This window comes from Nyctibius grandis, chromosome 7 (genome assembly GCF_013368605.1).
Source record: "Nyctibius grandis isolate bNycGra1 chromosome 7, bNycGra1.pri, whole genome shotgun sequence".
In the NCBI taxonomy this organism is placed as follows: Eukaryota; Metazoa; Chordata; class Aves; order Nyctibiiformes; family Nyctibiidae; genus Nyctibius; species Nyctibius grandis.
This window is the reverse complement of record NC_090664.1, coordinates 31265364-31280193: the sequence shown is the minus strand read 5'-3', so window position 1 is coordinate 31280193 and position 14830 is coordinate 31265364. Positions and strand designations below refer to the sequence as shown.

Sequence of the window (14830 nt, the reverse complement as noted above, 5' to 3'; positions counted from 1 at the left end):
GCACAGGTTAAATTTTTCAGTTCATTATACAGAACAGTAATTATGCAAGTAATTTGTTCAACTTTAGTTGGTTCACTTCTGTAGTTGCTACTTCGTTGAAGTGCTGCTTCACATAGGCAAAGATTTAAGTCACGACCATTAGAAAATAATTGTTAGAAGAATTACCAATTTCATTTATGATAAAAGCAGTTAAACCTCTATAATTCAGGCTTTTCCAACCTGAGCCTAATTTTTTGTTCATGTTTGAAATTAGATTTGAGAGACAGAGGAAGCCTAGTGCTCCTAATGGAGGGGGCTCTAAAGGGAAGGCTGCCCAGAGAACATGGCTATGAGAATATTTTGGTGTAGATAGTGCCTGGGGTGGCTTGTCGGGGGGATTTAGGGCTAGGCTACAGGTACAGAGCTGCGGTGGGAGTGGGGCTGGAGAGGGGATGCCCAAGGAAGAGGAAGGCGGCCCGGAGAATATGGCTGTGAGAGTATTTTAGTCTGGACAGTATAGAATATACACGGCAACAGAAAGGAAACTTCTTTTTTAATTACATGTAATTGTATAATTTGAATAACAATTATGGTAATTGTACATTGTTTAATATGTATGTATAGAAAGAGAGGAGGTTTGGAGAACAATGGCCATAAAATCAAGAGTTGGAAATGAATATAGGAGCTATACAAACAAGAAAGAAGGAGATACAAAATATGCCTGAAGGACAAATGGAATCAGACTGAATTGCAATAAATCAAGATAGTGCCACTTACAAAGCTGCAGGCAACAATTCTCTAACGTGACATTTCATCACCTGAAATACTGTAACTACGAATCTGTATGAACACTGATAGTCCACTGCATGATGAAGTATGTAAAGTGCTGTAGCTAAACTACCTTCAGAAAGGAATCTGTTCTTCCACCATTTAGTTTTCAGCCAAGAGGGTGACAGCTTCCCACTCAGTGCACCAACTTCTTACACTTCTTTTCTTGGAACTCCTGCGGCCATCTGACTGCACCTCATGGTTGCTAAAGTTAAAAAAAAATAATTCATTTTTACAGTATCGAAATACAATAAATATTGATGTGATTGGTGTATTTATTAAATGCTTCACTGAAGAAATAAAATCCTGAGATTAAAATGCCTGGTGATTTTCAAGATAGGAATTTATAGGCTGTCGCGAAGATAATTTTTTCAGTTTCTTATATACAAAAGGGAGATCCTGCCCAGAACACGGTGACGTTCTGTGGTGTGAGGCTGCCAAAGAATAAATCTTATATCTCTTACTCATCAGTGGAGTCCAAAGAACTGAAGATACTGCTTGAGCACACATAGAACTGCAAAACATTGCCTCAGACTTGACAGTGGAATTAGTGCCCCAAGTCAAAATGCTTCAGCCCCCTTTTGAAGCCTCTGTTGTTCTTTGAAAAGAAGTGTTATCACTAAGGTATCCTAAGATATTAAATACCTTAATTTAGGTATTTTCATATAATTGAAATGGGATTTTTTCATAGCTGTTTCTTGGTTCCTTTGTAAACTGTATTGTTTGGATCAGTAGCATCTATGTCAGTCACTTGAAAATTGCTCCTTTTGACTAGTTCTGAATATTGTGTTTGTTTTTTTTCATTTTTGAAACTGTAGGAGTTCATGCATTTCTAGAGGAAGTTTTAGTATAGCAGTCCTCCTTCCAAGCATTTGTAATCCAGATGAGTCCAATGCCTGCCCTAGGGATTTTGTAGCAGTGCTTGCTTCAGATAAAAGCAGCATGGTTTTTATTCCGCCTAACTTTTCCTGCATCGAACAGTGTATCGACTGTAAATAGGTGTTTGATTTCAAAGAGAGTCCTCGTTAAAACAGTCCAAGGCCTTATTATTGTGTGCAGCAAGATCACACTTACACTAGGAACTCACCATTTTGGAGCAAGTTAGATTAAATATTTTAAGAGAGTAGGTCACAATTAAGTCTGATGCACAAGCTCTTTTCTCCACAGATGAGCAGGTTGTTTTAGTTAAATGTCACATTTTTTTTTCCATTAGCTTGAAATACCAGAGCTATGTCTTATGCTGTTTTTCAAGATTGGCTTAGGAAAGAATAAGAACTGTTCAAGTACCTCATTTAATTTAAGTCATATGACAAATTCTGGAGTTGTGTTGCTGTATTTATATACAAGGAAAGTGACTGGATGAATGATGCAATTAATTGTAATGGTAACTTTGATGAGAGATTTATGAGATGTCTGTGTGCAAGAAATGATTAATTTTTCATATTTACCTCAATCATTTTATGACTGAGTTTTTGTTTAAAGTCTTTTTTTCTTAATTAAACTAAAAAAAAATCTCTGTATGCTAGGTTTTGCTGAAAATTCACCAAGAATTCACACAATTTTTTATATATTTGTGTTTTTCCCCTGAAAGGATCCAAGTGAATGACCAAATTGTGGAAGTTGATGGCATCAGTCTGGTTGGTGTTACGCAAAATTTTGCTGCAACTGTTCTTAGAAATACCAAAGGGAAAGTCAGGTGAGTATTTTAGAAGAAAAGAATTGTGATTGAATGCTTAAGATTACCTGGCTTCTTTCACGGGAGTGTCAGTATGCCCAGGTGGAAGCAGAGTTTTTTGGCCTCTTTGTGCCTTCTCTGCTTTTATTCCAGGACAGGGATGAGCTTACAGGGATGAGTATTACAGATTTTTGTTTTGGCTTAGACTTTTAAAATATGACTGCTGAAAGAAGCTGAAATTCCACAGGGAAGAAGGCTCTTCACTGGTATAGATCTCCGTGGACCTCAAACTGTTTGTATCAGCTGGAATTAGGAAGGCCGTGGATGTTGGTCAGATGGAGACTGTGCTGCCACTGATCTCCTCCCTGCTTTTCCACTGGCAAGACTGTCTATGTTACGGCCTCAGGGTTGGAGGAGTGAGGTAGTGAGCACTCCAATGCTTGCAGATGCACCTCAGCACAGAGGAGAAGAGAGTACTAGATGTAGTAGTGTTAACAGCTTCTGATCCCCGTATTAATTCATTAAGCTACCTGAGTCCCTGCACCATCTTTGGGTTTCTTTCTGTTCCTATGCTGTGGTTCACTGAAAGGCATCCCTGTAAAAATCCAGAAAATAATGAATAGGCTAGAAAACGTAACATATGCTGCAAGTAAAATTCTAAACTGATGCAGATACAAGGCTGTAAATGTTCATAAATTGAGAAGAAGAGTGTTGCCCTAGAAATGAACTGTTTTGCCATTTAAAAACCTATGCAGTCACATAGCTTTTCTGTTTAATAGCTTGTTAAATTTAGCGAAGATTTAACTCTACAAAATAAATCCAAAAATATCTTTGACATATTGCAAAGCAACAGCCATTCTGTAGTCACTGTTTGGTTCTCTCTGAAAATCCTCTCTGGTGAATACAGCCAAATTAGTTTATTAATGAGTTCGGGGCTGACTTCTTTTGAACCATGACTAAACTGCTGGTAATAATACATGCAGTCCCCCTCAGACAGTGGTGTTATATGCTTGCATGCAAATTTCCACAGTAATTCCATAGCTGTTCCCACACAACATTAGGGAATGATGCTGGGATGTGAATTCCGCAAAGAATCTTGGTGGTGGTTGATCAAGGTTTTATTTGAAAGAGGTTATTTAGGAAAAAAGTTATTAGAAATTGTACTGTAATTACAGGTGAATATATTTTTGTGTAACATGTACAGTTTTAGTTACATCAGTACTATTTCTGCAAAGACTCACACATGCTGTGAGTGTTCCTGCTGAGTTAAGTATAAAAATGAGTATATACTTTATTAGGTTTTCTGCAGAGCTGGGACCTTTGAATATAAAATCCTTATGGTAGGGAATGTCTTCCTGTGTTTCGGTACACATAGCAAATGCTATGTGTATTTTGTGTTTCATGTTTTAGCTCAAAAAAAAAAGAAAAAAGAAAGTGCTCACATAAAACATTTGTATTATATGCAATTTATAACCGACTTAGTTTGTGTAGTTATTATTATTTAAGTTATAGAATAGAATACTTGCTTCCATGGAAAAATAATGGGTTTGGAGGAAGGAAGAAACATAAAATGATTTTCACACAGAATGCTCCCAGAATCTTCTCTCAGGAAGTAAATTACAGTCAGACTAGTTGCAGTCTAGACCCTTTTGTCATAAAATAGTGGCCTGTAAAAAGTATTTCTTCATTGTTGTTTAGCTCACATTGTTAAGTGTACTGTGTATCCTGTGCACTGGGATGACTGGCTTCTGACAAGTCTCATTTATCAAGGAGAGATGTGTGAGTTTCTACATTTTTCCTTGTAAGTAAGCTTAAGATACTGAGCTTTCATGCGAAAAATGACCCATGCATTAGTGTCACAACTAGATAAAAAACCCTCGTAAAATAATAATAAATTAAAAATAAAATTTAAAATAGAATATGAATTATAATATAAAATAATATTAAAATATTAAACAGCTATATAAGAATCTATATGCACACTGGCATACTGTGTGGTTAGCAGCATCTTACTAATGTATATGTCTAATTAGAGGAAAGAAATGGGTAGAATTTGGTGCAGCTCCCCTATTTTTGTTTCATTTAAAACTTCATGGGAAAAAAAACCTCAGACTACTGTTCTGCTTTACGCAGGCCAGCTGAGAAATGCATGATTTTTTACCTGGTTTCTGGTAGACTGGGAGCGAGACTTGACGAGATGGGTAAGCACTGTGTGGCACAGGCTCCTGCCTGGCTTCTGGTCAGGTCCTGGACCGTTGAGTTGTCTGATGCTCTGCTGGCACTGATGAATGGTATTGGTTTTAGCTACTCAAAATCAGAAATGGTTCCAGAAAGCTGTTTTTTGGAGAGAGAGATTTCAGGATGCTTGACGTTTTGGCTTCACTGTAGGTTTAAACATTTGCTTGTAAAGTAAGTGAGAGGTAATAATGATGAATTTAGATATGAAAGAAAATGACGTATTTTTATCTTGCTGACTGTTTTTCTTTGGCTATGCGACACAAGAGCCCTGCCTGCCGCTTGTTTTGTGGAGAGAACAATTGCTTTCTGTCAGATCCTCTTTCCCACTTACACCTGTGTTAGAGCTGGGATGGAGAAACCCCTTGTCTCCACCCTCTTTGGCAAACAGCGCTCACCTCTGCACCTGAACTGCTGCAGAACCTTAGGGACAATGTAAGAGGATCTTCTGAGGCGAAAGCCCTCACTTGCCCCCAGCCAACAGCTCCTGCCTGTTGGCAGTGCAGGGAGTGGTGCTGCTGACCTTTCAGTGCACCGTTCCCGTGGCAGCTGCCATTAATGATCCATGTCACTGTGGGAGGCAGGAGTGGTGGAAAAGGTTGTTGCTATATAAATACCTTCTGCTGTTCCTGCAGTGGGTGTCCCAGCTGAACTACAAGTGTGTAGGCAATGTACAGTCACACACCCTGCCTAATTCAAGGCAAGGCAACTTCATGAATCCTTCTTTCACAGGAGAAATCACATACGTGCTTACTCACATGTCTCCTATTTAATAGTGTCAGTTTAATGAGTTTTATAAACTGCTTCAATAAGCGTAGTTACCTTTGTGATCGTAGCATGAACTGTGTACGTTTCTTCTGCCTGGTGTCCTGTACACACAGAGATTTGTGTGTGTTTCGCTGGCATCACTTCACGTTTATCACCCACAGCATTACATATACACAACCGTTTTGTCTTTAATCTAGTCAAAGCGCATGCTAGTTTTTGTAGCAGAGTTTATTATGTGAGATCAGTTGCAAAGAAAGGACATTCATGAACAGAGTGACATTAAAGCTACTTCTTAATTCTTTGCAATAAATGCAGTCGATACCTCTTCAGGGAGTTTGCATAATACCAATACTTAGTGATTTATTTTTCTCCTTTGAGCCATCTGAATGGTTTGAATGATCCTGACAGTGGAAGTCATTGACCTAGAATAGATTTTTGCAATGTTTCTGCCAGAAAAATGTATCTAGACTGTCTGTAGCTGACACAATAAAGAATCTGTGAAAATGAAGACATGGCTTTTACCTTTTGAACTGTTTTAGGTGAGGGTGAGAGAGGGGAAAAGTGGAACAAATATAAGCATCTATGATTATTTTATCCATTGTTTGAAGTATTGGACTCTTCAGAAGCGTTGTCATACTATAATGGAAGATCATTGACCCAACCAATTTGGCTTCTCCAATGATAATAAATTCAATTATTATTTCTTATAATGTTTTATAGGAAGATAGTCAGCACCTACCAGATGTACTCTGGTAGCCTATGAGACAAAGGAAAGAGAGGGAATTCTTTCATAATCCCAGCTGGCAATCAGCTTGTGTTTTTAGGGATGAGAATTAGTGTCCTCATTACTCTAATCTGGCAAATACAACTACAAATGCTGTTTCAATTGATGTAAATATCAAGCCTTCTTTATACTTCTGCTTAACTATTTAGTTTACTTATATCTCATATTAGTGGATTTCAGAATTTGATTACGTACAGGAGGGATTTTCCTTTGAAATGTGTCTTGTTCTTCAATATTGTTGAGTGTCGCCCCTGCTCGGCACTGGTGAGGCCGCACCTTGAATACTGTGTCCAGTTCTGGGCCCCGCACTTCAAGAAAGATGTTGAGAGCGAGTCCAGAGGAGGGCCACCAAGCTGGTGAAGGGTCTGGAGGGTATGACCTATGAGGAACAGCTGAGAAGGAGCTGGGGTTGTTTAGCCTGGAGAAGAGGAAGCTCAGGGGTGACCTTATTGCAGTCTACAACTACCTGAAGGGAGGTTGTAGTGAAGTGGGAGTTGGCCTCTTCTCCCGGGCAACTAGCGATAGGACAAGAGGACACAGCCTCAAGCTTCGCCAGGGGAGGTTCAGGTTGGACATTAGGAAGAATTTCTTTTCAGAAAGGGTTATTAGACATTGGAACGGGCTGCCCAGGGAGGTGGTGGAGTCACCATCTCTGGATGTGTTTAAAAAAAGACTGGGCATGGCACTTAGTGCCATGATCTAGTTAACAGGGTGGTGTCAGGGCAATGGTTGGACTCTATGATCCCAGAGGTCTCTTCCAACCTGATTGATTCTGTGATTCTGTGCTCTAAGATCAACGAATCAGTCAGAGGGCAGTGCCAGACTAATATCACTAGCTGTTCTGTGCTTCTTCTGACCCCATTTCGGACGTAACGCATCAACGTGAAGTTTGCAAGTGGTGCCTATAATCATAAAAGACAGGATAAGGAGGCAGCTTGACAGTGGGTATCCTGTCCTGTCATGGATCTTTTCCTATGTTATTTTGCTTGCAGATTCCTCATGAACTGTGCTGCAGAGTAGCAGGCCTGAAGTTCTTTGAAGTTGCTTGGGTGATGTTGAGCCCTTGTGACCCCACTCTTTCCCCCTGTTCTTCATCATAATGAAAGGGTGCTAGGGGACCCTAATGTCTTCACCAGAGAAAGCTCACTTGGAGAGTTGTATGCCTCCACGGAATTTTATTTTTTCCTGAACACACCCACAAGAGAGAAGAATCTAGTACTTTTACCATACTTACCTAATCTCTATCCCTCCTAGGACAAATATAGGAGCTTTCAGTGGGGGCTGCACTTCTCCGCCTCACTGGTTATAGAGATTCGTGCCACGCAGCTCTGGGAAAGGCAGGGTCAGGAAAAGAGGAAAAGGTCCTGGGAAGACTTGCTGCATTGATAAGTAGACAGGGTCTTGCATGAGAGAGACTCATCAGAAAATCCCGGTCGTTCATATGCTGCTTGTATGCTTTTGTCGTTATTACTTTCCTCTGAAAGGTTTCCTTTAAGAAAGTTAACTGAATTCAGTGTTTTACTTGAGAGGCAAATTTTAAATTCCGTGTCCTCCTTCCGTATCCTGTCGTATGAATGTGACTAAGCATTTTCTCAGCTTTCCAAACTGTTGCTAGGCACTGAGCGGATGCTCTCATGGTGCTTGCTCAGTCAGTTCTTGAGTTTTCAGGGAACCACACAGAACCTGTGCAAAACCTGTTTGGTTTCTCATGATTTGCACCACCTAGAAAGCAATGAATTGTATTAATTCTAACCCACCAATGAGTTCACCAGTTTTTGTTTAATTAAATTCTTCTGATATGCATCAAAGTCTTCCCGTCTTAAAAAAGAATCTAGATAATTAGCAAATTTTGCCATGTTTAATTAGTCTTCTAGATCATTGAAGAGTAGGTTCTAACAATAGCAGTGTAACTATCAAACCCTGGGGCTTTCCACTATTAACGATTCTCTGTTCTAATAAAGAATCATTTATTACCATTTTTTGTTTTTTCTTACCTGGACGGTTTTAATTCAAAGCAGGGTTTTGTCTCAGCTCCCACTTCCAGTTCGCAGCCTAATTTCTTTATCTCTTACTGTACAGCAAATGCAATCTTTCAGGCAAAAATGAAGTTTTTACTTTTCTTCTAGATAGCTCTTATACAAGGAGTAGTTAAAGGGCAAAAAGTGAAAATATTCACTTCTTAATTAACACCAAATTGATATGTCATTTATTCCTTCTTCAGCTAATTCCTTACCCCGTCTTGAGCTGATTTTTTTCTGGAAAATACACTGTCTCAGAAAATAGCATTTGCATGCCTGCTGTTAGTTTTGTTTAACATCACAACATCTGGAAAGGTAATTTATACAGTTGTGTTTTTGCAAGCACTAAGACAGTATAGAGGACAGATGAAGTCAACCGCAGGATCTAGCCAGCAGCAGTATACCCCGGTGGGAATGCTGTTTGCTCACAGTAAGAGTGAACAGCACTGCTTTATTTTTGTGACTCCTTCCCCTAGATAATCATCTTCTGTTCTTCCAATGTGCACGCCTGTGCAGATTTTCTCCTGCTCCTTCTTACTTTCCCCACCTGTGCTCTTTATCCTATGAAACAACTGTGTGCTTTAAACATTTGCAGGCATTCTCCATACTGCAGATCCACGTTGTGGAAGAGGCAGGAGAGATTTGTACTGCCCCTCAGTCCTGGGTAATGAGACAGGGCCCAAAAGGAAAAGATACCACACTCCATGTCTGATTCAGAGAGCTAGATTATGTTGTCTTTTTTTCTGGCTGGGGGTGATGGTTTTGTTCTTCCTTTCCTTGTCAGTTTCTTTTTCCTTGAATCCCAAGTGTGGGAGCTGAGGAGAGACAAAGAAGAGAAAAGCCCTTTGCTCCGCAATGCTGATTGCTGAGCTGGGGTTTCATGAAGGGCAGCTTAAGAAGCCATGCGTGTTTGGTGCACTTTCTGCTTCTTTGATAAACCTGAATCACAGACCTGGCAGAAACTAAATTTGTGGTGCCTTGTGCCAAAATAGTGTAAATTTCTCCTGTTTATTCCACTATGGTTATACTAAAGATCCATAATATAAGCTGTTTTCTTTCTGGTCTCTGCAAAGAACTCCTACAAGTGCTGGTAATCGTTCTGTAAGATTACCAGGAGTAGCGTGCTGAACAATGTGAAAAATTACTCATGAGTACTGTGACCCTTTAGCACCGGTGAGGTAAGACTGCATTCATCACTGCTTTGCTGGTTTATATTCCTTGGCTGTGCCTGTTGTAGTAGATGAACTGTGCCTCGGACAGTTCTTTGGCGCTGAGGCCAGCTGGCACCAGAGTGGTCGGTGCTCATACCATTAGACTTTCTTGCCTTTCAGAGCAGGGTGGCCATATCCAATTTCTCCATTGGAAACATCCAAGCTAACTCCTAGGCTTTGCTAACTCCTGGACTGTGTATGACTATTATTTGGTAGAATATGAGTTAACTTGGGCCAAACCATTCCAGAGGCTGTTTCAGTGATTTAATAGTGTAGATGATCAATTACTAGCGCTTGGGAGCATTGCCTGGTACTGTTTAATTTACTGGCATAAACATAGCCCCTGTGTCTTGAGATCTTGCTAATTTGAATTTTATGGCAAGTTATTTCTGGAAATATTTGCACATTTGGGCAGGAAATTATATGTTTGAGTGTGAAATATATAAAGAAATCTTCATTTAAAATACTTTGGCTTAATTATAAACCATTTTGCTAGATATCTAGAGCATTGTTTTTAAAATTAAGTGTAACATGAATTAATAAGATTCAACAGGGCTGAATTTCATTAGGAGTGGCTTTTCTTTTCCTTTCCTGGAAAAAAAGGAGCAACTTGACAGGTTTTGAATCACTTCATCCTCAAGTTGGTTGGATCTAAACATAAACTCCTACCCCTGCAACTGAAATATCATCATAAATGTTTATTTAACTAAATTTTTTACTCTTTCAAAGTCCAAGATACTATGTTGTGGAAGCTCCCACCCAGTTTTGGTGCACCTTGATTATTGTGATACAACATTGTGACAGCTGGGCAGAAATACCCACTATTCGTTCTTGCAGCATAACTCGCCAAGCCGCAGGGATGATGCTGCAGGAGCATTTAGCAGCCCCTGGACTGTGCTGTGAGGGTGGTCCAGCTTTCCCAGAATCTGAATCACCTAGTCACCCAGATTAAGGGCATGGTCTGAACTCAGCAGCTCACTTGTGACCCATCTGTATTTCCTTCCTGGATTTCCTTTCCCTGGGTGCCAGCAAGGGTGAGGGAAGGCAGATCTCACCTCAAACTGCAGTCAGGTTTTAGAAACATTCCCAGGTAGCACTTGCACCTTTTGAACAGAGCTAACGTATGTGCTTCACTTGCATTCAGGTATGTTAAGGCATAGATTTACAAATGTGTTTCTTTGAGCTGGCCATTCCCATGAGAATTGTGTGGTGCTATAGAGACTGCTGATTAAATGATCATCATGTATTCAAGGAAACCTTTTGTGCAGGCATTGTGTTGGGATACTGCCAGGCTGTCTGGAAGAGGTGGAAGAGATTCTCTACCTGCACTCCCAGGAGAGCAGAGCAATGTAAGGACCAGAACCTGGACAGATGCCAACACATTGAATCCCTTGGCTAATTTTGAAGTACTCTTGAATAAAGCTAATGTGTCAGTGAGGCCCTAGACTACAATTGATTTCTGTGGGAATAATTAATCTAAGTGCGTTAATATTGGTGTGGGGGTTTTTTGCATTACTTCCTAATTGTTTGACTTGATATCAATTTAATGTTGATAGTAGCATAGCTTATCAGGGGCTTGTACCCAAGATGCTGTGGAGAGACTGCTGAGGCTCTTCTGGTGCTTAAGCTATTACTTTGCTACTCATCCACCAGCACCATTGATACTGCTGAGAAAGACCTAGAGTATGTCACAGGGCTCTGGGGGCTGGGGTGGAAGGGCATAAGAGGTATTCTTGATCATGCCAGTCAAGTAGGACTGGATGCAGGACAGCCCCTGGTTGTGCAGCTGATGTTGCAGGGCAGGCACGGGTTTTTATGGACCTTCTTGGAGGAATGAAAAATGCTGGGGAGAGAAGGGATCCACCTGACAAAGAAGAGCATGTTTGCCAAACAGGTCCCATAATCTAGTTGGGAGGAAGGGTGACCTAGCCCTTGCTTTGGAACAAGTGACGAGCGAGTTCAGAGGTTATGTCTAGGGACTTACAGAGGACTTACACTGTTCCAGAATCTACTGGAAGGGTAACATGGTTCAGTGCAAGTAGTCCAGGAGATTTTTGGAATGTGTCAAAAATAACTTCTTGACACAAGTGTTCAATGAGCCAACTAAGGGAGGCAGTCTGCTAAATCTGTTACTCAGAAACAGGTTTGTGACCAGTTTGGAACTGGTCAGTTCTTCAGTGATGGCAGGTTTAGGAGCATGTGAAATGGTGGAGTTTAACAACTGGACGGAAATGAAGATGAACATTAGAATTATAACCCTGGACTTCAGGAGAGCAAATTTTGTTTTGTTCAGGGATCTGCGTGGCAGGATTCTATGAGACCACTGCCCTGAAGCATAGAAGAGCCCAGGAGACCTGCTTGATCTTTGAGGATATAAGGAGTCTCCTTCTATATGTGGAGTCTCCTTCTGTGGAGATATTCAAAACCCACTTAGATCTTCCTCAAAGTTTGGTTTTCTGTGCTGGCTTTACATAGCCACAGTCCTGCACTAGACATTACACAGGTTGCCCTGTCAGATGTTTCTTACGTGACCTTAGATAACTTCATTGAATCATTGCGCCTTTCATCTGCTGGTGGTGGTTACTTCCTCGTGTTACTTTGGGTGCTAGTCTCCAGGCAGAGTTGTTCACTTGTTTGTGTTAGTTTTGAGTCACTACGTCGCTAATCTCCACGCAAACCTTGTTTACTTCTTTCTACCAATCACCCTCAGTTCCTCTTTGTTACAGCTAATAGCTCTAAAGATTGCTATGCACACACTTGTCTGGTGCAAGGGAGGGCTGGGTGGATTTACAGACGTAAGACAGAAGGCACTGTTCGCAAGTTTGCAGATGAGGTTAGATAGGCTAACAGACAGGGTTGCTATGCAGAGGGACCTTAACAGGCTGGAGAAATGAGCTGGCAGAAACCTTATGCAGCAAGGGCAAATGCAAGTCCTGCATCTGGAGCAGCATAGCCCTGGGTGACACTGTGAGCTAGAGAGCAGCTGTGCAGGAAACACTCTGGGAAGAGGTGGAAAGAACATCTTCAGTCTGAGGAAAAGAATGGGATGACAGGCATCTGCTGTTTCAGCTACCTTCCTGGAGGTAGAAAGGGTGTACCCAGATTCTTTGTACTCTCTGTACAGGGACAAGAGAACAGGCAATGAGCAGAAGTTGCAGCAAGGGAAATTCTGAATAGATATTTTCACAAAAAAAAAAAAAAGCATACTGTGAGGTTTCTCAAACATTGGAAAGGTTGCATCCCTTCATTAGAGAGACTCAAAACTGATCAAGGCCATGACAAAGTTGGCCCTGCTTTGAAGTGGGGGGCTTGGGGTGGACCAGAGCTCCCTTCCAACCTGAATTATTCAATGATTCAAAGAGTCTTTATGACTCTAAAGTTTCAGATCATTGGTTGTGAATTCCTTATGTCCAGTCAGCAACCTCTGCATTTGAGGCTGCCGTCTTTTAACAGAGCTTGATCTTGTTCATGAAAACATAACAAGTTCCAGCTTGCACTGCTGTAACTAAATAAAACTGCCTTCTTACAGGGTTCACACCACTTTTAGCACTTGGGATTAATTATATGGCTATTATCCTAATGGAAGCAGCCAGAGTAGGTAATTGTAAGACCTCTTGAAGTCAATTAGATAAATGGTAGCAGAATCAGCTTTGTGCTTTAAAGCTCAGAGGAAAACCATTTTTGAAATCCAACTGTAAAACTGCTCCAAATACAATGGAATTTACTGTACATTTTTATTGACCAAACTATATTTCAGGAAAGGATAGAAGAAAAAATTGTGAATCCTGTTGCAGCAAAAAAACCCATTCTTTATTTCTTAGAATGAGTTGCTGAATTTAAGGAATCCATGCTAAATTATTGTTAACTGAGCACTTAATGACTGAAGTACTTTTAGGAGAAATCATCAGCTTATATTACTAAAAATCCATGCTGCAGAACTTCAGTTTTATGTCACAGAGTTGGTGCCTTTGCACATTTTTCTAGTACCAAAGTTCTTTTCAAAATGGAAATATTTTTTAGTTTAATCAATTCTTATAATAATGTTTCTGGTTCCTATGGTTGGTAAAAAAAATCAATATATTATTTTTTTGTTATTTCAAGAAGCACAGGTCTGCAGATCCTTATTTAGTAAAAACTGGAAATATGGAGAAAGCCATATATCAAGTGTGCTTTAAAATCATTAAATCATGACTGGATTGCAGGAGGTGTGGGAGTTGGCAGTTTCAATAGAATGCTTTTCTTAACCACCATTATGGTAGTCTAATTTTCAGTTTCTCCAGATATTGTATTCTTTTAGATCTTCTTAAATCCGAGATAGGTAGAGTCAAAAATCAATGTTCCTAGTTCTGTCTCTCTTCATTTTAACCACAACCAAAGCAAGTATTTCACAGCTGGTAATTCAGCTAGATTGCGTGTAACTCTGACTATCAAGGTCAGTTCATGCCTTGCTTCTCTGTGATGTTCTCTCCCCTCTCTTTCTTTTTTGTGGACATGAGAAATAATCAGTAATGGCCTGAGATTTAGTACAATGATGGCTTGTAGTACGGCGTCACAGATTCGCTGGGTTTTATTTTGCAGTTGCTGGCTTTAATAATTAAGGGGAATATTATTGTGATGACGTTTAAAGGCTTTAAAATCCTCATTTGTCTCATATCCAGAAATATAACCAGCTTCTTAGATATATTATTGCTGATAGAATTTATAGTTCTTTGTTATAATACTTTTGGCCCTTGAGACTGATTAATCAAGTCTGAGATCCATGTGCTTAATTTTGGTGAGCCAGAGTGATGCAAAATTCATAATTAGCCACTTCGTTGAAGTGTGCATATTACGGTTCACTGACTAATCTTCTGGTCAGTGAATCACAACCTTATGTCTCTTTTTCCTATTTAAACCTTCAGATTATGATAGCTCTTGTATTTAAAGCCATTCTAGGTGTAAAGATCTTAGCATTTTAATAACTGCCTCTGCTTTATGGTTTTCTGAGAGAGAAATATTTATTCATCTCATTAAATTATAAATTTATAATTTATTACTTATTTTAGTTACAGGTTAAACATAATTATATGCAGCATGGTATTTTTAAGGTCATGGAATGTAACATGACAAAAGCTTTGGTTTAGTTTGTAAAAACTGTAATTATTGTCAGTGTAGTATTCCATTTTACAAATTTACAATTCTTTACCTAGAACTGACATCAGTCGTAGATTGAATGCTTCTAAATATTTATTTTCAGACACCTTGAAAATGTCTCACTTTAAAGCAGTAAATTGTAAGAAAATAAAATATTCCTTGCATTTTTCTATTTTGGAAAACATTTGCTTTAAACTTT

General features: G+C 39.7%; 1 protein-coding gene across 2 annotated transcripts in view; it reads left to right on the top strand.

The window, feature by feature from the left end:
• The window catches only part of PPP1R9A (protein phosphatase 1 regulatory subunit 9A), a 160670-nt gene that overhangs the window by 81225 nt on the left and 64615 nt on the right, over window positions 1-14830 (top strand). For both annotated transcript variants that reach the window (XM_068404446.1, XM_068404445.1), the window contains exon 5: window positions 2399-2503. In XM_068404446.1, coding sequence (XP_068260547.1) covers window positions 2399-2503 — 105 coding nt within the window. The remainder of the gene's footprint in view (window positions 1-2398; window positions 2504-14830) is intronic.